The sequence below is a fragment of the Suncus etruscus genome, chromosome 20 (genome assembly GCF_024139225.1).
Source record: "Suncus etruscus isolate mSunEtr1 chromosome 20, mSunEtr1.pri.cur, whole genome shotgun sequence".
Taxonomy (NCBI): Eukaryota; Metazoa; Chordata; class Mammalia; order Eulipotyphla; family Soricidae; genus Suncus; species Suncus etruscus.
The window spans coordinates 21,375,561-21,402,324 of NC_064867.1; the positions used below are offsets into that span (position 1 = coordinate 21,375,561).

Genomic DNA, 26,764 nt, shown 5'->3' on the forward strand with positions numbered 1-26,764 from the left:
GGAATAATAACTAGAATCAAGTTAAAATAAAAGTAGATGAAGTAATCTATGACACAACTGATGCTTTATAAAACATTTATAATGTAACAATGACCATGCAACTCTTTACAAAGCATATTTTTATGTTCCATAATTTGCATGAATTATTTTTGAGAAGTCCAAGGCAAATATAAACATATATGATTATCACATCTTATAGATGAAAAAAATAAGTCTCTAAAAGGTTAAATTGACTTGCCTAAATCCTAATAGGTAAAATATGATGGAACCAGGATTAAAACTAAAATTTAGATGCTCAAAAGCACAGTCTCCATTTTGATGTTTTCAGGAGATGATTATTATTTTTTTGGCACGCCCAACAAGGCTAGGAGGCTACTTTCTGCTCTGTGTTTAGTAGTAACTCCTGGAATTGCTCAATGAACCATGCGATGCCAGATATTGAACCTTGGACACCTGCAAAGCATGCATTCAATCTATATATCAGTCTCTGGCCTTCGTTTTGACATCTTCAAATAATAACACATTTTGAAGAATGAGACTGATAAATATATTTTTCTTATTTTTTCTCATTGAATAGTATTATACTTGTTCTACAATTCATGGAACTTTAATTAAAACATTATTTTGCCTTGGTGTATGTAACAAATGCCACGATATTTAGTTATGCAAATATACAGGAAAGCTGGTCTGCATTTTCAAACATTTCAAGTGAGCCTAGGTGGAAGTGTCAGAAACAAATCATAGTAGATCTCCATTTCAGCTGCAATTTTAAAAGACATTATATGTTTAAAAATACATTTTTAAAAAGCGTTGAATAAAAATGTCTATTCTGAAAAAGACATAATCTTGAAATATTATATTAATTCTAATAAAGAACATACTACACAGAAAATGTCTACAATGACAATTATTTTTCCTACTGGTTATGAAACTAGATAATGAATTCATACAAAAGAAATCATATTAGCATTATTTTAGTGTTAGTTTTGTCAGTAAATATAATGCAGGGAATTTCATTCAATCTATATTATATATAATAAATAAAATGTATATGTACATAATGAATAAAAATAAAATAATATATATTTATTATATATAATAAATAAAATGTTTTAGAATATTTTAAAAATCATTGAAATATTTAGGTTAAAATAAATATATTTTATAAAATACTTTTATATTTGTTTTCAATATTCCTCTATAAACTACTAAAATGAGTTAATTTCATATAAAAATAAAATATTCTAAGTTGTGTGCATTTTTGATGAAATCTATATTGTTATTCATATAATTTAACTTGATCAATTACTATCAATTATTTTTAATTAAAAAACAATGTGGTAGGAATCTTCTATTCTGATAAACTGTCATCCTTATCCTATTTTAACATTAACATGGTTCCTGTCAAGTCAGTCTTTATTACAAAGATAATAATGTAAATTTATGTGAGCCTCTGTGATTTTGAAATAGTCACCAAATACTGGCTGCTAACAGTTATGAATATTTATCAGCTGCTGTTATTAAAAAGTCCATTTTTCCTAGAGTTTTTGAGTAAACAATTTCAAAATGTTACTCCATCTGCCAGTGTTTTCTGAAAACAGTACAAACCTTCTTTTTTATCTTCTGGAGTAATTTTCACTTTTGTATCTGTGATGTCTTTAAATGAAGCCAGGAAAAGTACTACATCTCCTTTCTCATTCTTTATAGGAACAATATCCAGTAGACACCAAAATGGAGATCCTGCAGAAAGAATAAAAACCTAAGTCAACTTATATTTACCTCATTTTTCTCTTCAATAAAAATTTCAATTACTAATAGTACAGTCATTAAAATCCTTAATGTTTCCTTCCTCCCTTATCCCCAATCTCCTTTTTTGTTTTGTTTTGTTTTGTTTTGTTTGGCGGGGACACACCAGACAGGCCTGGGCGACAATAAGTGGTACTGGTGATTCAACCTAAGTCAGCCACTTGCAAGGCAAATGTCCTACCCCTTGTATACTGATCTGTCCCCTTTTCCCAATCCTTAAAAATAAAATTTCATATTCAATATATATCTATCTCATAGGCATACATATTTATTTCCAATGATATGCCATCATTATACATAAGCTTTATTTTAAACATTTCTATATGCTGAGTTACTTTTCCTTATGACACCAAAATAATACTTATTTCTTTGAAAATATTGATAATAATGCATTCCATTTAATAAGACACTGCCCCTTTCTACCTCCAGCACAGGATGGTTCTGATATAAAGTCTTGCATAATTTTCCTAGATGTGTTTATACCACTAATTTTAAAAATCAACAACATTTTTAATCAAAAGGACTAAAAAAGAAAATATTAAGTTTAGGGCAGGATAAACAGCAACTTAAATTCTAATTGATTGTATGCTGCTTACAGATTTAAACACATATTATAAACTAGCAACATTACAATATATTTTAAAAATACAACATTATATAGAAAACAAGTATTGAACAACGATTCACAACTGATTCAATAAATATCATGAGGATAACACTGAACAAAAGTAGTCACAAATGAGCAGAATGCAGGATGAAGTAAGTTACATTAAATACAAACAACTGGACAAAGTAATCAGATTAGTGGTTATCTCTGGGGAAAATATAGATTAGATGTTCTGTGACATTTATCAAGTTTTGTTTCATGATCTTCATGTTACCTATATAGGCATATTTGGTTTTGAAATCTCATGCAATTCTAAATGTATGCTATGTGTTTTATTTCAAGAACATAGCTTAAAATCAAAGTCAAAAGTAAGTCTATTAAAAAAAAAAACAAGACTCATGGGAAATAATACTAATAAATAAGATCAAGCCTGTCTTATATTTTGACAAGATTGAGTGCATTCCTGGTGGTACAGCCATAGATTGTCTTATATTTGGAAATGGGTTATTACATATTGAAAAATTCCACATTGAAAATTAGATTTTTGTTGGTGTGGTGTTTGCTTTGTTTGGCAGTAATCCACCAGCAGTGTTCAGGGCTTACTCCTGGCTCTGCATTTAAAGATTAGTACTGGCAGGCTCTGGGGACCACATAGACTACTGAGAGCAAACCTGGTTGGCCAATGGAGATAAATATCCTACATGCTGTACATTCATTCTGGCAGAATAAAATTAAATATTTTAACAATATAATAATTTCAATACTATATTTCCCACCAAAAAAGCAAAAAATATTTGAAAGTAATGAAAAAATACTATGTTAAAAAGAAGGAACCTGTCTGTCATAGAGGTAGGCTGGGGTGAAGGAAGAAGAAAAATTGGGGACATTGGTGGCAGGAAATGTGAAAGGATGGGTATTGTACATTGTATGACTTGAAACTCAATCATGAACAACTTTGTAACTATCTCATGGTGAGTCAATAAAAATGTATTAAAGCAAACTATTAATTTTCCTGTAGAGGGTAATAAAACTTTAATTACGTCAATTTCCTAGTTATTTGGAAGTTGATTTCAAGGTATTTGAAATATCCTTAGTGATTGATTTATGTTGCATATGCATAAATGCAGATGTATATTAGATCTCATACTTTCAACAGATCTAATGTATCCATCCAGCTTTTAAGTATCATTTTTCTTCAGTGGCTTTCAGATGAAGCAATTTATTTTTTAAATTTATAGCCACCTGACAAAAAATTGTATTTTATTATAGCTCCTGTTCTTTTTAAAGTTTGGTTTAATCACTTTATGCTGATGTATTTCCACTATGTCAAGTTATACAAAGTATATTCATAGTAAATTCAAGTAATTTTTTACCCTATGATTTTCTGCTTCAGAGTTGCAGTTTACTTTTATACATCTTCCTACATATCTACACAACAACAATCCTACTTCAATACCCTGTCACCAGGTTTCAGGAGATATGGGATCTAGGTTCCAATATTAGTAAGCCATGTGACCAGTGTGACGTCAATCATCCTTGGAACTTGGTTCCATTGATCTTAATATTCTCACATCTTTCAGTACAGTGGAATATAAAGTAACCCCAAAACACAAGGCAATAAATCAATTCTCTTATCCATGACTAATGGAGAGACCAGGAAAAAAGTTATATCCCTGGCCAAATATTGTAATCTGCCTCACCACAGAATAACTTCAAAATTTTGCTATGGTCATCATATCCAATTGAGAGTCTCTTTCACTAATACTATAGCTACTGTAAGAATAAAATGAGCTATCAGATGGGACACACCATCAATCAGATCTTAGAGAAAGTAGTAGTGATGTTATGGACAATGGTATGAGTCTTATATTTTGGGTTTATATTTTAAATCCTTTGTTGGTAAATTATCTTGAAGAAACATGACTCAAATCAAAACAGAGGCTATTCATTTTCCTGAAATCTATTTTATATATTCAATTAAATAAGTACTGTTATTGTCATCACGGAGCCTTTGTACAGGAGGACCAATATATTTTAGAAAGAGGCAAAAGTACAAAATGAGGTGAAAGCCAAGGAAACAGCTGCCAATATGACAATAATCTCTATCCAGTCTTGAGCACAGCTGTCATTTCACAACATGTCTGGTATAGCTGAAAGATCACACTGAGATTTGGTTTTCAAGTTTCAATAAAATATGACTTGACATTTTATAAATTCAACAAAGCATCTCTGTATGTACCTTTAACTTCAAATCTTGTAATAATTTATATTCAACTAGCTGGTATCTATATCCCCATTGCCTTTATAATAGTATAAAGAACATACATGTTTCCTTGCTCCTTCCAACCTTGCCACTTATCTTCCTTTCTTCCTTCTTTTCTTCCCTCCCTCTCCCTCCTTATTTCCTTTCCTCTTACCTTCCTTCATTCCTTACCTCCCTCGCTTTTCTTTCTTCCTTCGCTCTAAAGTGCCTACTTCCTCTCCTACTTACCTCCTTCACTCTTTTCTTTCTTCCTTCACTCTAAAGTGCCTCCCTCCCTCCCTCCCTCCCTCCCTCCCTTCCTTCCTTCCTTCCTTCCTTCCTTCCTTCCTTCCTTCCTTCCTTCCTTCCTTCCTTCCTTCCTTCCTTCCTTCCTTGCTTCCTTCCTTTTTTCCTTCCTTCCTTCCTTCCTTCCTTCCTTCCTTCCTTCCTTCCTTCCTTCCTTCCTTCCTTCCTTCCTTCCTTCCTTCCTTCCTTCTTTCCTTCCTTCCTTCCTTCCCATTTTCCTTCCCCCTTCCTTTCTCACTCCCTCCTTTACTTCATGCATCTGGATTTGTTCACTTTATTGCCTTACAAATGTGGCACTGGGTATCTCCACAGTAAAAAGGAAAGAATATCTTGCTTCTCCCAGAAATGGAGGAAAGATGCTAAGAAAACCTAAAAATGAGGTATAAAGTAAACTTTGCATTTAATCTGTTTACATATACTTCTTTTTTTCTGCTTTCTGAAATCTTTCTATCAGACCCTTTGCCCTGGTTTCCTGACAAAACTTTCAATCTTGTATGATCATGATAATTCAAAGTAATTCAACATTATTCAAATAGATCCTCCAGATATATTTCTTTCTTTTTTTACCATGTGCACAATGATCATCTCACCACTTGTTTCAGTCAACAGCAATTTATACATGGCACAAGAAATCTCTTTTAGGGTTAAGGAGAGGGCAACAAATACTTTAACCTCAAATAAAAGGATGTGAAGGATTCTTAAAAGCAGGATAAGAGGGTAAAAAAGACATCCATTTTAACTCTTTCTGTATATAGCAATAGTAATTACAATGTGGGTTGTAGTGCTGAAACAGATGAGACTGCCAGGGTTTAAGTTAATAACACCTTTAATTTCCACAGATAAGTACAATTCATTGAAAGAAACATGGTTTATGTACTTTATATGGTAAAATGTATTTTAGGAATCACATAAATAGAGAGCTAAAGTCTGGTGGAATGTCCCATATCACCATTTTGTGCATTCTTTTTCTTCCTTTAGGAGAAAAAAGGTAAAAAGAAGAATTTTATTTTATGATACATACAATTATAAAAATATTTGTATGATTTTCATGTATCCCCAAAGATCATATTTAAAAGTAAGAACAGCCCATAAATCTTCCAGTATGAATTTGTGGTTTAATAAACTAGTCCTAGAAATTACAGACAGAGTTGAGTTATTGGCAAAAACTGTAGTGTATAATAGTGAGAAAGATGAAAGGAGGGTAATAGAAAACAGTACAAAGGTCTTTTGTTAGGTAGAATGCACTAGAATTTTGATGGTGGGTGCAAAAGATTTTATACACATATAGAAGTGTGAAACCAAATCCCTAAAATTCAATGTTGGGGAAAGAAATTCAATGTTGGGGAAAATACACAAAAAGACAAAACTGAGTTGTGAGCTCCTTGCCATTTAACAACTTTCTTATTTTCTTCTTTATGATGTTTCCTCAATGAAATAAGAATCCAAAACAGAATATGAACTCTTTTTATGTCCTCACGTTTCTCATATTACCTGTTACTCAACTATGACTTTGAGTAGATTTTTCACTGCATAAGCATGGATCTAATACTTGAGTTTGAGTGTTATGTCGGCATCCTGTGGCCTGAATAGTTCCTGATGCACCCTGTATTTCATAATAAATAGGAGTCTAGTTTCCTATAATCTTTGTTTCATAGCTATTTAATTATGTGATCATGGTTTTGATTATATAAAGAAATTAGTTCAAGGAATATGTAGCATGGTTGGGTGGCAGACGGCTACAGGGTAGATGAGTAGACAAAGTTACTGATAATGATAGTTGTATAATGGGACATTTAAGTCCATAGCAGAAAGAATAAGATAGCAATAGTGAGCCAAGTGAGTTCATCATAGAGCACTTAGATCTTCTCATTATCTCATTTGCTACTGCCTTGCTCTGGCCTTAATCATCTCTCACCTACTCTTCAGAAGTATTCTTCCTGCCTCTCTTCTTTTTACAAGCTTTCAATACTCAGCAAAAATATAGAGTCCTGGTTAAAAAGACCCAATAGCCTTTTGCATTTTCTGAAAACATGAACATATTGTTTCCTCAACAATATAGAAAGTCTATTTCCAAGGCTCTAGAAAGAAAAGCAGTAGTGGATGGAGAATGTAAGCTAAAGTATTCCTCAGCCAGGGGTACTATGCCTCTCCAGGATATTCCAAGGCATGAGAATAAGGGGCTCACAGAAAAGAAACCATGTCAGAAGGAGATCATGATAGAAAAATCATTGAGAAACACCAAGCTAAAGTCTTAGTTAGATATCAAAGGGAGAGCTCTCTACTGGAGTTCCCAGAGCTGTTTTGAATGAAAGACAAATTTCTATAGCTGCAGCTTCCAGAGTTTCTGCTCCTTATGCTATAAGGAAACAGTCGCTTGGGAAAAACATCCCTCTACAGTGCAGTCCCATACAAGTTTTAAGCCTTTGGTCAGTATATATGAATTTTACGTTTTATTGACATCCCTCGAACAAATGTTCCAAAAATACCACTTAAGAAAAGGCAAGGGCACCAGGATCTACGTATCATAGGCAGCTCTAGAATGGAGAGTAGTTTGGTGAAAAAGTAACTGAACAGTTGGAAACCTCCCTGGACAGTGGCTGGAGACACTTCGTTTCAATGAAAAATCAGGAGCTCATAAAACAATGTTATTAATTATTTTCTATGTGGAGAAAAGAAAGACTAGAGGAAAACATAGTCAACAGTGGTTGATTAAGGATTTTTTCTTTTCTGCCTTGAAGTCTTTGTTTTCAGTTTTCCTAGAATAGCCATCAAAGAATATTCTAGGATTTTTGACAATTCTGGAAATAGGGAATAAGACATAAGCATTTCAAGATTGAATAAAGAGAATGAAGAAGTGATCATTCTGGATATTAAATATTACTCTTGGTTTAAATTTTAACAGATATTCCAATTTAAACATTGGAAAATGTTTTATGCAAATTGGGAAAGAAAAGAATGAAAAACAGAAAGGAATTAAAGCAATACTTAACTGAACTAAATGTGCCAACTTTTTTCCTTTTCTTTTTCACCATGTTTCCTTTCTTCTTAAATGAATCTATTTCAGTCCACTCTCAGATAAATGTATAAGTACTCTGAAAAATTTCTACTAGGAATAAAGATACTTGGGAACCCAAAAACATCCACATGATGTACTTCACACAATTCTTACCCAAATAAGTAATTTACTGGTTTATTGACAAGCAGAACTATGAGTTGTTTTAAAAAATCTAATTACTTCTGGTGATAAACAAAGATCATTTTTACTACAATTAAAAGGATTTCTCACATATGGAAAAACATAAATTCAACAACATAATTATGCAACATAATTAGAGAAGGAGCCAGAGTAATGGAGGGCAGATCAATAAAGAATAGGGATAAAGAATTCCTCACGATAAAATTCACCTAACAAAGACTTAGTAATAGTTGTTATGACTGGCTCAAGATATGAAGCTCATCACAAAGATTAGTGAATGCAGTTAGAGAAATAACTACGCTGAGAACTATCATAACAATGTCAGTGAGTGAGGGATGTTAGAAAACCTGTCTCAAATATAGGCAGGGAGTGTGGAGGGAGAAAATGGGGACATAGGTGATCGGAAAGTTGCACTGGTGTTCTTTTTATGACTTTACTAGCATTCCAGGGGGAAAAAAGGGAGATATGGGACACATGCTGGGAAATAGGGTGGAGAAAGTACAATCCTGGTGGTGGGAATGGCCCTGATTCATTGTCACTATGTACCATAAATACTACTGTGAAATATTTATTATTCACTCTTGGGTCACAATAAAAATTATTATTATTAAAAATTGCAATAAAATACTTAAAAGCAAAAAAATAAGTTTCTACTTAGTACTAGAAACTTAACAAGTTTTATATGTCTTTATATGTCTTATATGTCTTTATATGTCTTTATATGTCTTTTTTCTCATCTGTCAAACTGGCCAACATTTTACTAAGCTGAGTTATATTTTATAAATATGGAAATTCAGGTGTACAATATTTTTTCAGGATTACATCGATAATAAGTGTCAAAGACTGAATTTAAACATAACTTGAATTTTGTTGTACTCTAATAATTTGAAAAAAATTCTATTCTATGAAAAATGTCCTGAGAGTTAAGTTTCACTTCTTTTCCTTTCTAACCATAGTACAGGACATAATAGTACATAATTGTTATTTTATTTTTAAATATTTAATTTATTTTTAAATTTCATTGAGATTTTGTGGTTTACATTACTATTAGTAATAGTTTCTCATGCATGTGATTCTAATGTACCTTGGTAATAAAAATATTTCATTCTAAATCCAAGGATAAGAATATATATTCTATTTGAAACAAAATTCAGCTTTGTTTGCTTCAGATTAGAACATATTCTTCACTGAGATATACCTGGCTATACTGTTAAATCTGAGCATTTAATAATGTAATAAGATGCAAAAGTCACAAAGAATGTTGCTCTCAGTCTTCCAGTTGAGACAGAGAGTATATGCTTCATAGTTTTAGTATCTAAGTGCAATGACAATTTCCCAGTTAAAGTTATACAACAACATTTTCGAGCACATTAATAAGTCTCTACAAGATCCCTTTCTCATATGTCCTTTTTTTTCTTTCTCGGAAGCTTATAAAATGACAGTGCCTATCCCATAGTGTCTCTAGATAGGAAGCAAAGCAAAGTCATCTGTACTCTGTTCTCTAAGACTGAAATAATATAGAGAACTGAACCCCAGTCAATTTCTGTGATCAAATCCCACCTCCCCCTTTCTCTGGGTTAAAGAAGGTAAGATGTGACAGACAATTATTAGTGAACAGGAAAAAATGTCTACTTCAATAGACTTGACTTCATTATTGCTATTTGTAAACTACTTCTTTTGAAGAACAAAGGACTGAAACAAACCTCCTTGACATTTGATTTTAAGAGAAGCAATTTAAGATTGTTCCAAATGTGTAGCAGTTCATTTAAAAAGAACTTGAAGAGAAAATTCAAAGATGAAGAGTTAACCCTGTTTTCTTGTACAAGCTTTAGTTGGAAATATCTATGGTCTTTGAAGAGCAACAAGAAAAATTGTGTCAATAATGTCAATGTAAATTTAGCACCCTTAATTAAAAACTTAGGAACAAAAGATATGATTAGGATATTAGTACAAGAAATTGAATATAAAAGCATTCAAATATGTATATTTGATTTATACTATGACAAATAATTCAATAATTAATAATATTTGAATATATTAATATATAGAAACAATCTCTGTCCTTTGTCCTGTAAACCTTACATTCAATTATGTAGAACAATATATTATAATAATTCAAAGTTTGTTTATTAGAAGAAAGATTTAAGAGCAATAAACCATGAAAAGAAAAAAGGTATAGACTATTGAATGGCATTGCTAAGGGTATAAGCTCTATGTAAAGGTATAAACTATTGCATAGCATCATTCATGAATGTGCCATTTAAAACTGTTCCTGAATATTAATGAGCTACTTGTGCTATTTTATCTTCTGAGAATCAAAGGATGAGATCTTGATACAAATCTGAGATTAAGCAAAGAGGCTAAAGAAAAACTGGAAAACAGTGTGTAAGACTGCAGTGCAATTCCAGGGAAAGTTCATCCAGAACACCAGGGGTTTTTCTAGTTAAATTAGCCATCAGAGCAATCCTGCATCTCCCAGAAACAGAATTGCCATTGGCTAGAAGAACCCATCAATAATTTGGCTTTGGTGCCAACATTGTGATTTGTTCAAAACAAAGCAGCTGAGGCCATTAACCAATTATTCTCCTATAATCAGAGATATGAGAGCCATGTTCTCATGATTGCCACAATTAATCATAGTAGACATTTCATATTTTAGACAGAATAGTATCAATATTCTTTCTTCTTGCCATGGCACTCTTTTATTTTACTAAGAACTAAAGTCTCTATATGCAGTCTTGGCAAAACCATTTACTTTAATGGTCCTTTAACTTGTTCCCACTTACCCAGTTTTTCTCATTGGATAACTGTAATCTTGAATAGAGATCTCCAAAATGAAACATTTAGAAGTAGAATTATTAAATAAGAAAGCCAAGAAAGGGATAGTACAGTGGGTAGGACACTTGCCTAGCAAGCAGCAGACCCAGGTTTGATCCCTAAAACCCCAAGTGATCCCTGAGCCCAGCCAGGAGTGATTTTTGAATGATGAGCCATTAGTAAGCCCTGGACACAACAAAGTATGTTCCCCAAAACACAAAGAATTGAAAATAAAGAATGACCAAAAATCTTTCCAGTTATGTTTGCTACTTCTTCCTACCATTTTCAAAGCCTGTTTTTTTATTAATATCTTTGGCTCTATAAGTGAAAATATTTGTATAAATTATTACTTTTGCTTAAAAAAGCCAGAGTCAACAACAATTAAATCATGATACCCAAACTTTAACAACTAAACTTAAAAAGGTGCCAGTTACAATGGCAGGCTGCTATAGGTGGTGATGGCATGGGATGAATTCTGGGAATATAGGTGGAGGAAGGTTGACACCAGTGGTGGGACTGGTCTTAAAAAATTGTATGTCTGGGCCCGGAGAGATAGCACAGCGGCGTTTGCCTTGCAAGCAGCCGATCCAGAACCAAAGGTGGTTGGTTCGAATCCCGGTGTCCCATATGGTTCCCCGTGCCTGCCAGGAGCTATTTCTGAGCAGACAGCCAGGAGTAAGCCGGGTGTGACCCAAAAACCAAAAAAAAAAAAAATTATATGTCTAAAACCCAATATAAATAACTTTGCAAATCACAATATGTACATAAAAAATTTAAAGATAATGAAAATAGGATAGGGGTTATAACTGCTTAATTAGTAGAGCACACACAACATACAGACCCTGAATTTTTTAAATTTTTAATTTTTAGACTTTTTTTTCAGACCCCGAATTTTATCCTTGATAACTAATTCAACCTGCTAAGCCCCTGAAGTTTAGGCCTAGTATTGTCAGAATTGACCATTTTTAAGAAACAAGATAATTAGACAAACTTATAACAAATGCTAACTACTAAAATAATACCTTAGGAAAAAGAAACTAAAGAGATAAAGTAAAAAATGCTAAGTCTAAAATAATACCATTAGAAAAAGAAACTCATGAGATAAAGTAAAAAAAAATACAGGTTTTAGATAGTATTACATGTGACCAAATCCTAGATTCTCTCTTTATTTACTAAGTACTCTCATAAATGATTTGTATACTTCTCCTTCCAGATCTTCATAGTGACTAGTGATACCTCTTTTCTTTTTAGTTAAGGAAACTTAATTCTGGAAATCAGTCACCATTTCCTTAAACATCTTTTTTTTTTTTTTTTTTTTTTTTTTGTTTTTTGGGCCACACCCTGTGAGGCTCAGGGGTTACTCCTGGCTATGCGCTCAGAAGTTGCTCCTGGCTTCTTGGGGGACCATATGGGATGCCGGGGGATCGAACCGCGGTCCGTCCTAGGCTAGCGCAGGCAAGGCAGGCACCTTACCTCCAGCGCCACCGCCCGGCCCTTCCTTAAACATCTTATATAATAACTTAAAACATACACAGTCATTTCATATTATCAGACTTAGAAAGCCTCAAGATGAGCGACAACTCTGTGGAATAAAATTTCTGAGCTCAGAGTAATTAAGTAAATTATCCAAGATTGAAAGGCCATTTGTTGTGATTAGAATTCTCAAATCATATGACTCTGTTTAATGGGTTCTCTGCTCAAACATAGTTCATTTCTCCAAAATATAGAAAAATTGCCCCAAATATCATAGTTTTAAAGGCCTGAGAAATAGAATAATGGGTATGAGACTAATACAGGTTCCATCTCTGGTATCCCATATGGTACCCAAACCTAGCAGAAATGATCCCTATGCACAGAGCCACAAGTAAGACCTGAAACCTGCCAGTGTGCACCACCCCACAAAAAAACCTACTAAATTTCATGATTGATGAATAATTGGTTTTGATATCTTTTCCATGAGAGAAAAAGTTAATGCTAATTTAGGTTATTGATAAAAATAAGCCAGAGCAAGTAGCAAATTCAGTACTGATCTGGTCCTTTCAATGTCATTAGATTAAAATTTAGAATTTGTATTTGAAGTGTTGCCTAAATCGTAAGAAAATGATAAAATATATTTTATGGGAGAAAGCAGAAATCATAATATAGAACTTAGAAATGCAAAAACTGTCACTGTAAATAAACGGTTAAGTATCTCCAAATAATTTTCCTGTGTTTAATAGAAGATTGCAGTTTTAGGTGTCAATTTAGCACTTTCCAATAGCATGCAGACAACAAACATACTGAGAATGTCTTACATTGTGCAAACATTATTTTGAGCAAAGACTCAGGAACATTGTGCCAGATTGTCTTGAGTCACAGCTTGGCAGGCATGTGAGACAGAAGTTAGATGCTTCCTCAACTTGCTGCCTCTCTCCTAAAGTACAACTGAAATCTTACCAAAACTTGAAGCCAAATTCCAGTGCCCAGGTAAGCATGCCTATACCTATCACAATGAGGTATTAGTAATACCAAAACTGTTACATGTAAGCAGTATTTTGTAAAAGCAAAACTCCTGGCCATGCACTTAGGGAGCATGAGGGATCATAGATGGTGCTGGAAATTGAATCCATTTCGACTTCATGGAAGGACAGTACCTTACCTGCATCTACTTTAACTATATATTTTTCTTAGAATGTCTAAAGAATGCATACTTTTAGCTTCTTAGTTCCTATAGTTTCTCATCGTTCAACTATATTACTATAAGACTTTAAAAGAGGGGTCCAAGAGATGGAATATCAGATAGATCTATTGCCCTGCAGTAGGTTGATGCTAATTCATTTAATCACTGGCAATTCATCTGTTCCCAAAAGCTCTACCAGTTATGATTCCTTATGGTAGAGCCAGGAGATAGCCTTAAGCAAGGTGTGGTTCCAAAACTAAATAAATAAATAAAATAGAAGGACAAGAAAAGAAATAAACATATATGCATGAATAAGATTTGTATTTGTTCAATAAATTATTTTTAAATAAATAAACATAGTGCCAGACAGAGTCTACAATCCATTCTCTGCTATTACTGTTGAAGAATACTTATTGGGTCAGAGAGATAAAATGATGGACAAGTTATTTGTCTGGCCCAAAATTAAATTAAAAGGCAACTAATTGTATTCTCTTGCAGATTTCTGCACACTCATAGTTCGTTCTTCATTCTTTGAGAGTTCTGATCAGATTCTATCTACCAAAGTATCTAAAGAAAACCCACTAAGGGTTCAGGTAAATGGTTTAGTACTCATACCTGGTGTGTGTTGAAACTCAAATTCAAGTTTAAACACCAGATGACTCCACTTAACCAGAACCTGCACTGCTATGTGTATCTTAGACTATTGCTAAGGTGGTCTGTTGGTCCAAGGCCCACAGCAAGTAAGGAGTTGTATGTCCTTGGACATTTAAAATGTCCTGCCATTCCTGGTTAGTCAAGTATCAAAGAAAGAGGTCTCTGGATATCCTGGACTTAGAAGTCCAATCCTGAACTTGTCTTCATACAACCTCCCAACACCAAAAAAACTTTGTAAACTAGTTCAGGTTCCAGATATTCTATCTTTAGACAAAATGAATATCAGAGTAGTATGTTCTCTTTTTTTTGGCTTTTGGTTTTTGGGTCACACACGGCAGTGCTCAGGGGTTACTCCTGGCTCTATGCTCAGAAATCGCTCCTGGCAGGTTCGGGGGACCATATGGGATGCTGGGATTCAAACCACTGTCCTTCTGCATGCAAGGCAAATTTCTTACCTCCATGCTATCTCTCCAGCCCCCAGAGTAGTATATTCTAAAAGATAATCTAAAAAAACCTTAATTTTCTAAATAAAAAAGAATCATTTTCTTCCCTTTGATTATGAGAATATACTTAACTTCCTTCACCAAGATAGGCTTAACATTAATAACTTAGATGGGTCACTGATAAGCTTTTCTTCCTATTCAATGATTTCTATTCAATGAATAGAATCTACTTGGAAATTACTCAGTGGAAATGTTCTGTGCCGCATCACACAACAATTTACATGCAAATATAAAAGCAAAATGAGTAAGTTGGCGACTGATCAGGGTGTACAAAATTGGGCTAAAGCAGAAGCCGAAAAGGGAAAAATAGCTATGCAATCTCTTATGCACAACAGGTAGTTTTTATATCATTCTAGAAATTAAACAAAGTGAAACAACCTTAAGTAGAAGGAAATCTTTTTCTACTCTCAAAACACATTGTGACTTTAATATTTTCCTTTAACAGTATCCTTTCTTAGTGGAATTGTTAAGATTTCTTTTGCTCTTTCACTCCTACTGTATTTCTGAAAGAGGCTTTCTCTCATTTTTTAAATGGTGGAACATGATGTTTCAAAAGCTGAAGAACTCTGAGGAAATAATAACATCAAGAAAAACTCTTCTCTTTATCATAGATGCAATCAGTCCTTTGTTTAAAGTAGAGATATTCCAAGTTATGTTCTTTTTACATGCTGTCACGTTCATAACGAGGCTTCTTGGTCTTATCATTAGCATTCTGTGCACTTGCAAGTACTAAAAACCAAACCACAATTTATATAGAATAACTGGACTAAAAATATAATGCAGTAAAGGGGGAATGCCTAGAACACCTTTGACCCCAGAGCATAAGAAGAACAGAGAAGGAAAAGAATCAAGGGGTAAGGGAAGATAAGAAAGGGAAGTGATGGGGGAACAGGTAACAGGGTTTTCATTATATCAGTGATGCAGAGTATTGTCTAGCTATACATCAAAGCACAACCTCAACTGCACTGAAAACATGGGATCTAAGCTGAAACCACTGAACTTTTTTTTTCTGATTTTACATTTTTTTTATTAATTTTAACATTAAGTTATAACATAAAGGAGTAATAATTTAACTTATGGAATTCTTAAATTCATGTCAAGCATAAAATTAACTCCCTAGAAGATCATAGCATTAGTGTTCACTACTGTTTACTGTTATAGTAAAATTTATAGTTAGCACTTTGGAATAAATATATTTGACAACTGTAACTCAGAAACAAAAAAGAAAAAAGTCAGAATTTGTAAGTGGTGCTTTAATAATGCTGAAAAATCTATTAGAAGTAATAATGAGTTCAATATGGTTGCTAAATCAAAATAATGTAGAAAAAAAAGTTTTTCTGTCAGCAAAACCAACTAATATATGTTGTCAAGAAAAGTGAATAAAAAGAGATTAAAAGAAGTGTCAATTTCTTTAAATAGCATGAAAATTGTATCAAATGGTCAATTTTCTTTCAGACCAACATATAAATTAATTTAATCCCTGGTAGGATTCTTTTGGACAAAATTAATACATTTTATTTTATTTCATTTCATTTGGAGGCTGGATAGTTTAGATCACACCAGGCAGTGTTCAGGTTTTGCCTGCAGTCACTAGTACGGGCAATAGACTTTATGACATGCTAGAGATTAAACTCAGGTTGGACATGTGCAAGGCAAACATCCTTCTCACTGTGCTCTCTCTAGTCTCCAAAAAGTACTTTCTTTTTTTTTTTTTTTGGTATTTTATTGAAAAATTATTTTATTTAGGGGTTAGAGTGGTGGCACAGCGGTAGAGGGGGTGTTACCTTGCATGTGGCTGACTTAGGACAGACTGTTCTATTCCCCATGTCCCATATGGTCCCCCAAGCCAGGAGCGATTCCCGAGGTCACAGCCAGGAGTAACCCCGAGCGTCACAGGGCGTGCCCCTCCCAAATTATTTTTATTTAAAGCATGGCTATTTACAAATTTATGCATACTTGAGTTGTAGATAGACAATGTTAAACCAATGAACTTTTTAATGTGTCTGCTAAGGTAGAAAAAAGAAAGTGGGCACAAAGCTGTAGTGGGAGGAAAAAGAGGTGATAGGAGTGGGGGTGGAGGCAGGATAGCGCATAAGAACACTAGTGGAGATAAGTGAATACTGGTGATTGTGGTATTGAAATTTTGTATTACTAAAAGTCAACTATCAATAACTTTGCAAATCATATTCTTTAATTCCATATTTTAAAGATAAAAACAGAACTACAAGAAACAATGTATGCATAAGTGTTGCTCTCATCTTCTCTCAAAACATACACCACAATGTATAAAGTATAAAATGGTTTAAAATGATTTTTATTGTAGATGCAAAACTGAGTGTCAGTCTTGACATATCTTTCTTTCTCATTCCTTCCTCCTCAAATAAATTCTGTCCATTTCAGTTCAAAAACCTCTGGAATCAAATATAAATTTATTCAATCTTTCGGTTTTACTGGTCACATCACAAATTAAGACAGGGTTTCCTAAAATTCAATATCCTGCAGAATCTCCTGGAGGGCTTATAGAAATACAGACAGCCATCTGGGACACCTCCAGATTTGACTCAATAGGTCTAGGCAAGGCCAATAATTTATATATCTTACACATGTACATGAAGCTGTGACCAGTCTCCAAATTGCATTCTGAGTAACACTTGCCTGAGCCACTCTTATTGCTCATATGTATTACCTACCTCACAAGCACTAAAAATAATTTTTGTAAAAATGAAATAAGATTTAGCAGTTTGTAAAAATGAAGTAATCATCATGTGATTGATTTCCCTGATTTAAACATTTTTACAATGTCTAATTAAAACATTTTTAGAAAATAGTAATGAACTCGGGTAGGTTTTTTTTTTTTTTTTTTTGTGTGTGTGTGTGTGTGTGTGTGTGTGAATACACCCAATAATGCTCAAAATTACTCCTGTATATAGAATCAGAAATTATTTCGGCAGTTCTCAGGGGACCATATGGGGTGCTGCGGATCAAACTTGGGTCAATCATATGCAAGGCAAGCACTGCTTACCTGCTGTACTATTTTTCTGACATCTTACTAAATTTTTTAGTAAGATACTTAAAACATTTGGCTACAAACCTGAGTTTGATTAGGAAGACTAGGAAACTTGGCCTTGGCCATTCATTCCAACCAAGAAGTCCAACACATAAATTACTCAGAGTTAGGAAAACTTTTCTAATATTTAGCTCCTGTCAAAATGAAACATCATGCAGTCTATTAATTCTTCAGAGCAAGATATGCAGGCCTTTGACTACAAACATCTAGCTAAACAGAAGAGAATTTCTAGTCCTGGTGCTTTCATAATGTTAAGTAATTTTCAGGTTTTAAATTGTCAAAAAATGGGGAGAAGAAATGAACAGACACTTTGACAAAGAAGAAATACAAATGGCCAAAGACACATGAAAAAATGTTTGTTTGACAAAGAAGAAATACAAATGGCCAAAAGACACATAAAAAAATGTTTGTTGTAGAGCTAAGATTCCACACCAACTCTAAAATTTTTTTCTAACAATTATAACATAAGTATTCAGAGCTTTTGCTTAACCTAAGCACACTAAGGGCTGATAAGAAAACTGGTGAGTATTGATCCTCCCAACTTCAATAGTATCACTTCTCATCACTGAATAAGAGAGATACAGAGAAGGTGAGGGAAGAAAAAAGACTTCCTAGGTAAGAAGCTGATATTAGCTATGCCCACACATGAACTTAGTCTTTTTTTATAATTTTTATTTTAATCAAAAATATGGAACGCTTCACGAATTTGCGTTTCATCTTTGCGCAGGGGCCATGCTAATCTTCTCTGTATCCTTCCAATTTTAGTATATGTGCTGCTGAAGCAAGCACATGAACTTGTTTTTTGAGGGACCAGGAGTCAATGAGTCAGACTGTCAAGATCCTAGCTTTTTCCACTGAAATGCTCTGTAAATAAATTTATTTGACTGTGAAAGGGGAATTAATAAGATCTGACTCTTAAGGGTTGATAAGAGAACTAAATTAAGGCATAATACTAGCAGAAAGCAGAGTATAGGACTAGTTAATCTATAGTGTACACTCAGTAAAAACTGTTTTATAGAGTCATATTTTCCGGTGTATAAGACAACCCCCTAATTTTACAGTTAAAACATAGGTTTAGGCCTATATTTGCTGTATAAGACAGAATGTTCCTGTGCTGCAACTATATCTTCCACAGTGAGCCAATCACAACAAGCAAAGGTCCAAAGGTTATACTGTAATAGACTTTCTCTCTGACTCTGGCCAACCTGAGCTGGCTTTTTACAGTGTAGATTCGGGTACAGAACACTGTATAATTTGCATGCATAAAAAACCTGCTTAGATTGGCTGAGTTAGAGGCGGTCCGAGCAGCCTGGCAGTGATTGGTGCAGGATCGAGTTGGAAAATTCGTTTTGTGGCAATATTCAGACAATTTTCATTTAGTGGCATATTGAAACATTTTTCGGGTTATACTCAGCGTATAAGACGACCCCCGATTTTCAGTTGACTTTTTTTTGTTTCAAAAATCATCTTATACGCTGGAAAATACGGTATATTAAATGAATTGGCATTGAGAAAAAAAGGTACATCGATTCTAGACAGATAGTGAGAATGACCACTCAGGCTGAAAAGGGTAAACAGAGCTAACCAATCAATCACTGATGAGGCACCCAAACCCGATCTCTATGTCTGGTCTCACTTTTTTCTTACTATCCTGGCTAGATGGAGTGCATGGGTGAACATGGAACACTTCAATAATGGACTGACATAAAACTCATGCTCACAGAATGAACAATACAACCTGAATCAATGGGAGAAAAAAATAAATAGGTTTTTTTCTTACTGTTTGTGGGCTTATTCAGATAGATTATGTAGCTAGGGAAGTTAACCTCCATTTATAACTACAGAATTTGGATACTCACAAATGAAAACATAGATTCACTGTGCATACTGCCTTTGGTGAATGTTCTTTCTGAGTGCATTTATGAGCTCCCTATCATAAATATCAAATGCACAGGAGAATATAGAATTAAATTCTTCTATAAAGACTGAAAAACATGGGGCTGGAGAGGTAGCATGGAGTTAAGGTGTTTGCCTTTCATGCAGGAGGTCATCGGTTCAAATCTCGGTGTCCCATATGGTTTCCCGTGCCTGCCAGGAGCAATTTCTGAGCCTGGAGCCAGGAATAACCCCTGAGCACTGCCAGGTGTGACCCAAAACACACACACACACACACACACACTGAAAAACATATCAAAAACCCATAAAATCATAAAAACATCATAATATTCATTGTATTTTGAGTTATACAAGTTATACAAGTCACAAATTATAGAACAAAGTGGATAAGTGAGGAGAGCAACAAATTCTGGCACAGAGTTGTCTGGCACAGAGCTGTCTAATATACTTAGACATAGCAGCATTGAATTTAATGGCCCTTTATACATTATGAGAACTTTTATGTGGTAGCATCTATTTTTTGGTCTTTTATACATTATCAGAACTGCAAATTTTGTAAGTATCAAAACTAAATATCCTCTTGTTATTTATCAACATACAAATACTCATCAATCATAAATTCAACAAACTTGTTTATACAACTCTATGTGCTATTTATAAAGATGGATACTGATTTTGGGGCATGCTTCCTCACGAGCTCTGGGACTAGGTACCCTTCCCATAAATCTGCATAGACTTATCTGTGTCCACTACAACCATAATACCAGACAAGGAAGAAGTAATGCAAAGTAACTGTATTGCTCCTAAACTAAGTCATAAAAGACTATGTAGCTGCTGACTGGTTTATAAACACCAGACTAGCTTAGTTTTTCACTACCACTACTTCAGTTGATTTTCCCTACTTGTTCCTGGACTTTAAGGATGCCAGATCAACAGGAGAAGGCATCTGAAAATCACATGAAGGAAAAGTTTCTCCCATTTCAGAAACTCTTAAACACTAACCTTGCTAAGACCACAGGGGACAAGTGACTTTGTCATGCCCACTGACTACTGACCCAGATATTAATAACCAACAGATGCTGTCTCAAGCTATCAAGTTCAAGTACAGCTATTCACAAATAAAACAAAAGAAATGATGTGTTGTATTTTCTTGACCTTCCTAGCCTGTAAGTAAGAACTGAACAACCCTTTCATAGAAAATGGTTTTCAAAGACTTCACTTTCTTAATTCCTCTGGAAAATGGGTCCCTATTTGAACTCCTTACAGACTCTTAAAATTCACAGAAAATGTCCCCACATTCTCTTGGCTTCCAGAAATGCAAGATTATGTGCAATATTGTTCCCCAGGCAAACCTTGATGCATAATTATAGCCAAAGGTACTATAACTTGTGACACTAACACACATCATGCTTTGGTTTTGAAATCTTCAACACCAGAATCTTTATAAACAGTACACTTGTCCTGATATTGCTTTTCTTCTGACCTGGATTCTAGACTAAATCCATGGAAGGATTATAGTAAAACCATTTAGTTTTTCCTTAGAATAATCTTTTCTTTCTTCAAGTTTTAACTTGTTTGTAGGACGTTTTTGTTACTTACACTAATCTCAAATTGGTATTGACTAGCTCTTGCTGAAATATATTTTTGTCTGGCTCACCAGATATTGTGAAAATATAGACTATAGTACTATCCTGGAAAGCCTAGATCTAAAGAAACACTATTTAAACATCACACTTTATATTGGAGAAACATTTTCTTGACCATTATATGAGAGGACATAATAACCCTTGTTTTAAAATTTGGGTTCTAAATGAACCCAAATTACATACAAAATTACAAGTCCATTTCTTAGCAGTCAAATGTGAAAGTCGAATTGCTTCATATTTAAACTGTAAAACTTGCAAATAACTAGACAGTCTTAAAATCTTACAGCTTTGTCTTTTTCCTCTAATTCTAAAATACCTGGAAGCCATGATCAAATATTTTTTAAGTCTTCTGCAGAAGTAGTATTAAGAGACTATAACAGAACTCACTAAGGATATTTTTCATAACAATTGGAGTGTTAGAAGAAAAGCAACATTTCTTAATTATCTGCCACATAGAGCACATTGTCAAAACACCAAGGTCATGAGGGAAACTGTTTCCCTTTCATTACTTGTCATGAGCTGTCTTAATAGACTCAATATGAAAATTCAGACAGATTGAATGCATACACTAGAGAGAAGACAGTGTTGTCCAATAAGTGGCATTCATACCACATGTATATTATGAATATATTTTAGTATTATATATTATTTTTAGTGTTTATTGAGACAAAATAGTCAGCTATCACTTCAAATCTACCTTAAGAAATTTTAAAGGACATGGGTAAGATAGGACCAACCTTTCTCATCTTCTTCATACTATTTCCCAATCACTCCTTTTGTCATTCCTACTAACAGAAACCACTTAAGCTCCTAAGCTTTCCTCCTATACCTTTCATCACTATTTATTTCCTGAAAGTTTTTATTTTTCAGCTTCTGATTTGCATTTGAATATATTAATCTAGCAGCTGAGTATAAAGATATCTTAGAAGGTATTTTTGGGGAGTAGGGGATAACAGTAAAATGCTTTTGTGTCAGAGAAAATTAAAGCTTTAACTGAATTTTAAAAAGAAAAAAAGTGGAGAGATAGCACAGTGATAGGGCGTTTGCCTTGCATGTGGCAGACCTGGGACTGGCCTGGGTTCTATTCCTGGCATCCCATATGGTTCCCGGAGCTGAGCTTGTTGGAAGCAATTTCTGAGTGCAAAGCCAGGAATAACCCCTGAGTACCACTGGGTATTTTCCAAAAACCAAAAATAAATAAATAAACACAACAAAAGAAAAAGTAATATAAACAGTACAGATAATTCTAGACACTGTATCATGATAAGCAAAAATTAGATAAAGAAATATGAAGAGCATCACAAGGTAAGGAAGAGAGAGAATTGTTAGGACAATCATCTATAAATTACCTTTGGGGACCTGTGTTTCAATCAAGTTTCTTTAAAAAATAGTCATTATAGGCCTGCAGCAAATGGAGTACTTTCCTTGCATGCGACCGACCCAGGTTCAATCCCCAGCACTGCCCATGACTTATTCCTGTCTCTGTGCTCAGAGATCACTCTTGGTAGGTTTGGGGGATCATAAAAGGTACTGGGAATAAAATCTGGGTCAGCTGTGTGCAGGCTGAGTATCCCACATCCAACTCCAAAAACAAGGTTTTATGAAACTTAAGTTTTGAACACAAGAAACTCAGCCTTCCCTACTACACTGGGTGGTGTTGTTCTTTTCTTTTCTTCTATTTTTAAATTTAATTGGAAATTAAAGTCTTTCCCCCAAAACACTGTGTTCAGTTTTAAGTTCAGAAAATTAAATTAAAGATCGATCCTTTGCTTTTTGGAATGACTGATGATTTCTTAGAAATTCAGGCAGCATAAAATATGCATTGTAAACTAAAGGTACTTTAATGTATGGCAGATCACTTCAGTTCATTCATCTTGAAGAACTGAAATTCTATACACATAGAGCAACAATTTCCTATTTCTCCTTTAATATAATCTAGCAACCACCATCTATAAGTTTGACTATTATCACATGTCAGCAAAGTTATGTAATTTTGAGCCCCTGTGAGTGACTAAACATATTTAATGTTAAGAAGCTATATATCAAGTTTATCATTTCTATCATAATCTCTAAAAAGGAACAAAGAAAGTATCTTAACTATGGCTATTGTATGATAGCTATATGTGTATTTTTAAAATCAAGATAGAATTAATGTGCAAAAATATGTTTACATGGCTACTACACCTCACAACAACAAAATTTGTAATTCTAATTCCTTGCACCACAAAATGTGACTTTATTTGGCAATATAGTTTTATGGAGGTAATTAAGTTCAAATGAGGTAAAATAGGGCAATAGGCAAATTAGGACACAAACAGTTACAATGGAAAATGCTATATAAAGATGAAGTTGGAAATCAGGGTAATGGTTCTAGAAGACAAGGAATACCAAGGTTTGTCAGCAAACCACAAAATGCTATCAAGAGGATATCACTGCCATCATAAGAAACCAACCCAATTCACCCCTTAATTGCTGATTTTGGAACAGACATTTCTATTATCTAAGTTGCTCAATTTTTTTTCTAATTTGCTAACACATGTATTTTTTTCTAAAATTATTTAATTTCCATGCTTTCTTTAAGTCTTTGTTCTTATATTACCCCCCCCCCCCCGTGGAATCCATTTAATTGGAAAGGTAAGCTTTCTCTAGAGATACATTTAAAATATCATTTAAATGTTTGATCTTGGGAAATAATTATGTTGGTCTTTCACAGCATAAGAAATATATAAATTTCTACCACTAAAGTTTAGCAGAATAGCTGAAGTCAAAAAGAAAAGTATGACATGACATCTCAGCTTGTTTGCTCTCGGTTTGTGGAATTATGAGAAAGACTATAGGAGGTCATAAATAATCTCCCTTTTATGAGATCCACGGCTTTGAAGCAGGGTGAAGCTGTACTGAATAGTCTTTGGGTTTTTGTTTTGTATTTTTTTTTTTTTTTTTTTTTTTTTTTTTTTTCAAACACTAAAGGCACACTTTTTCTCTCTGCTTGGGAATTTTACAACTGCTTTAATCACCATGAAGGTGGCTATATACTTTTGAGGAAATGTGATAGCATAAAAGGAGCTGCAGTTTATTTTTAGAGACTCAGTTTGGCCTCTATGTAAAGGATGGCTATATTCATCTAATGTATGCATTTTCCTTCCATGACTAAAGATATAAGTAATACAGAAGAAATAGTGAGTTCTTTGCTTTGTGGTATGCTGAAGAGGAAGACAAAGTGGTAGAAGAGATCTACCATGGTTTAAGAGACAAGAGGATAAGACACTTATGCACATTTTCAGCCTCAAAACTCGGGTGTAAAAGTCAATTACAGAAACAGCACAGATTTCAAGTATGCACTTATCAATGAACACATAAATGGTAGTTTGGCTTTTCCCACTCTGCTCTATTAGTTCAGAACTGACCCACCCCCAGATATCACAACTATTGAGGTGGCAATTTATGGAGTTGAATGTCGATGCCTCAGATATTGAGTTTATGTTAAAAATTATTTAAATCGGGGCCGGGCGGTGGCGCTGGAGGTAAGGTGCCTGCCTTGCCTGCGCTAGCCTAGGACGGACCGCGGTTCGATCCCCCGGCGTCCCATATGGTCCCCCAAGAAGCCAGGAGCAACTTCTGAGCGCATAGCCAGGAGTAACCCCTGAGCGTCACAGGGTGTGGCCCAAAAACCAAAAAAAAAAAAAAATTATTTAAATCACTACATAAAAGGCAGCAGTGTTGATGGAGACTGGAGACTTAACTGGGGGAGGGCTGTTTTCTGTTTCTTTTTTTTTTTAAATTAAAAGTCCCAGGATCCCCATTGACAATTCTTTGTTGTTGTTGTTGTTGTTGTTGTTGTTGTTGTTTGCTCTTGGGTCACACTACCAATAGTCAGGGATTACTCTTGACTCTCCATTCAGGAATTACTCCTGGAGGTACTAATAAAACTATCAGGCATGCCAAGAATTGAATCTAATCTGGCTGTGTACAAGTCAAGACTCTTCCAGCTCTATGAAGGTAAGCATACCAACTGCTCTGGCCCCCTTCCTGGCAATTCTGAGGCCAGTCTGCAACTCAATGCAAGGGCCTCAAGATGCAAGGAAGCAATGTTTCTGGGCAATGCCAGGTTCCAGGGATTACTAAAATAATCAGAGCAGTGATAGAGTCCCCCTCTGGGGTGTGTCTTCACCTAGCAATGCTTCTGGGACCATCTGATGTAAGAAATCAAACCAGGGTTGGACACTTGCAAGGCAAAATAATCCCTTTCTTATGGCTACAACTGAGACTTGTGTTCTGGACATTCTCAATCCTTCTATAACATTAAGGTAACTAAAATAACAAAGTCAGAAATTTACAGTAGATATTACCAATAAAATTACATGAAACTGTATCCCTTATAATTTTTAATATACAGATTAAAGAAGCAAACTCCTTGTAAGTTTGAGAACTTGGGGCCTCAAAAATTATTTTCAGATACCTACTTCCCAAAGATAAACTTCTCAGGGAGTCCACTAGATCAGAAGCATACCATGTCAGAAACAGGGGAGCCACAGAAAAAAAGAATATGATGTTGGAAAACATTCCACTGTCTCAGTAAACCTCACAGGAATTCTTTCTTGGAAGCATGAACTGTATCAATCTTACTATTAAGAAGAATCTTCTAAAATAAGAATGCTTCTTGAGTGGAGAATAAATATCATGGAAAATAGAGGAAAAATATCAAAGCACTACTATTGGGAAGGCTCACTCTAAAAGAGGAGACATCATTAAAAGCAATCAAAATATAGTTTTATGGGTCAGAGTGTTAGTACAGCAGGAGGGGAATTTGTTCTGAACATAGCCAATCGGATTTGATTCTTGGCATTTCAGACAGCCTGCTAGACATGAACAGAGATGATCCCAGAGTGCACAACCAAGAGTAAGTCATGAGTAGCACCACCAATAGGGGCCTCAAAAAAAAAAAAAAAGAATAATAAACTTGTAAAATATGGCTATCTGGAGAAGCCATTTCATTTTGAAGGGGACAAAGGTGAGACTGCAGTACAGAGGAATCATTAACTTTGAAGTTAGAAGTCTTCATATTACATATCGATTCCCAACAGTTTTCTAAATAACAATAAGAAATGTTTTTTATTCAAACATTGCAAGAGAAAATAATGGAAAATAAAAAAAACTCACCCCAATAATGTAGCTACAGAAAGTATAGCCCACATGTTGCTACTGTGCAAACATATCTTTATTTTTGTTTTTTTGTTTTGTTTTGTTTTTCTGGCCACACCCATTTGATGCTCAAGGGTTACTCCTGGCTAAGCGCTCAGAAATTGCCCCTGGCTTGAGGGGACCATATGGGATGCCAGGGGATCGAACCGCGGTCCTTTCCTTG

General features: G+C 34.4%; 2 protein-coding genes and 1 non-coding gene across 3 annotated transcripts in view; 1 reads left to right on the forward strand and 2 right to left on the reverse strand.

The window, feature by feature from the left end:
- KCNH8 (potassium voltage-gated channel subfamily H member 8) overlaps positions 1-26,764 on the reverse strand; it is a 389,068-nt gene that overhangs the window by 229,887 nt on the left and 132,417 nt on the right. The window contains exon 3 of the mRNA XM_049766132.1: positions 1,609-1,740. Coding sequence (XP_049622089.1) covers positions 1,609-1,740 — 132 coding nt within the window. The remainder of the gene's footprint in view (positions 1-1,608; positions 1,741-26,764) is intronic.
- SATB1 (SATB homeobox 1) overlaps positions 16,497-26,764 on the forward strand; it is a 1,007,816-nt gene continuing 997,548 nt past the window's right edge. The window contains exon 1 of the mRNA XM_049766136.1: positions 16,497-16,510. The gene's annotated coding sequence lies outside the window, so the exon portion shown is untranslated. The remainder of the gene's footprint in view (positions 16,511-26,764) is intronic.
- On the reverse strand, positions 18,540-18,646 carry LOC125998313 (U6 spliceosomal RNA). The gene has a single exon (XR_007491904.1). It is a non-coding gene; the product is annotated as a U6 spliceosomal RNA (small nuclear RNA).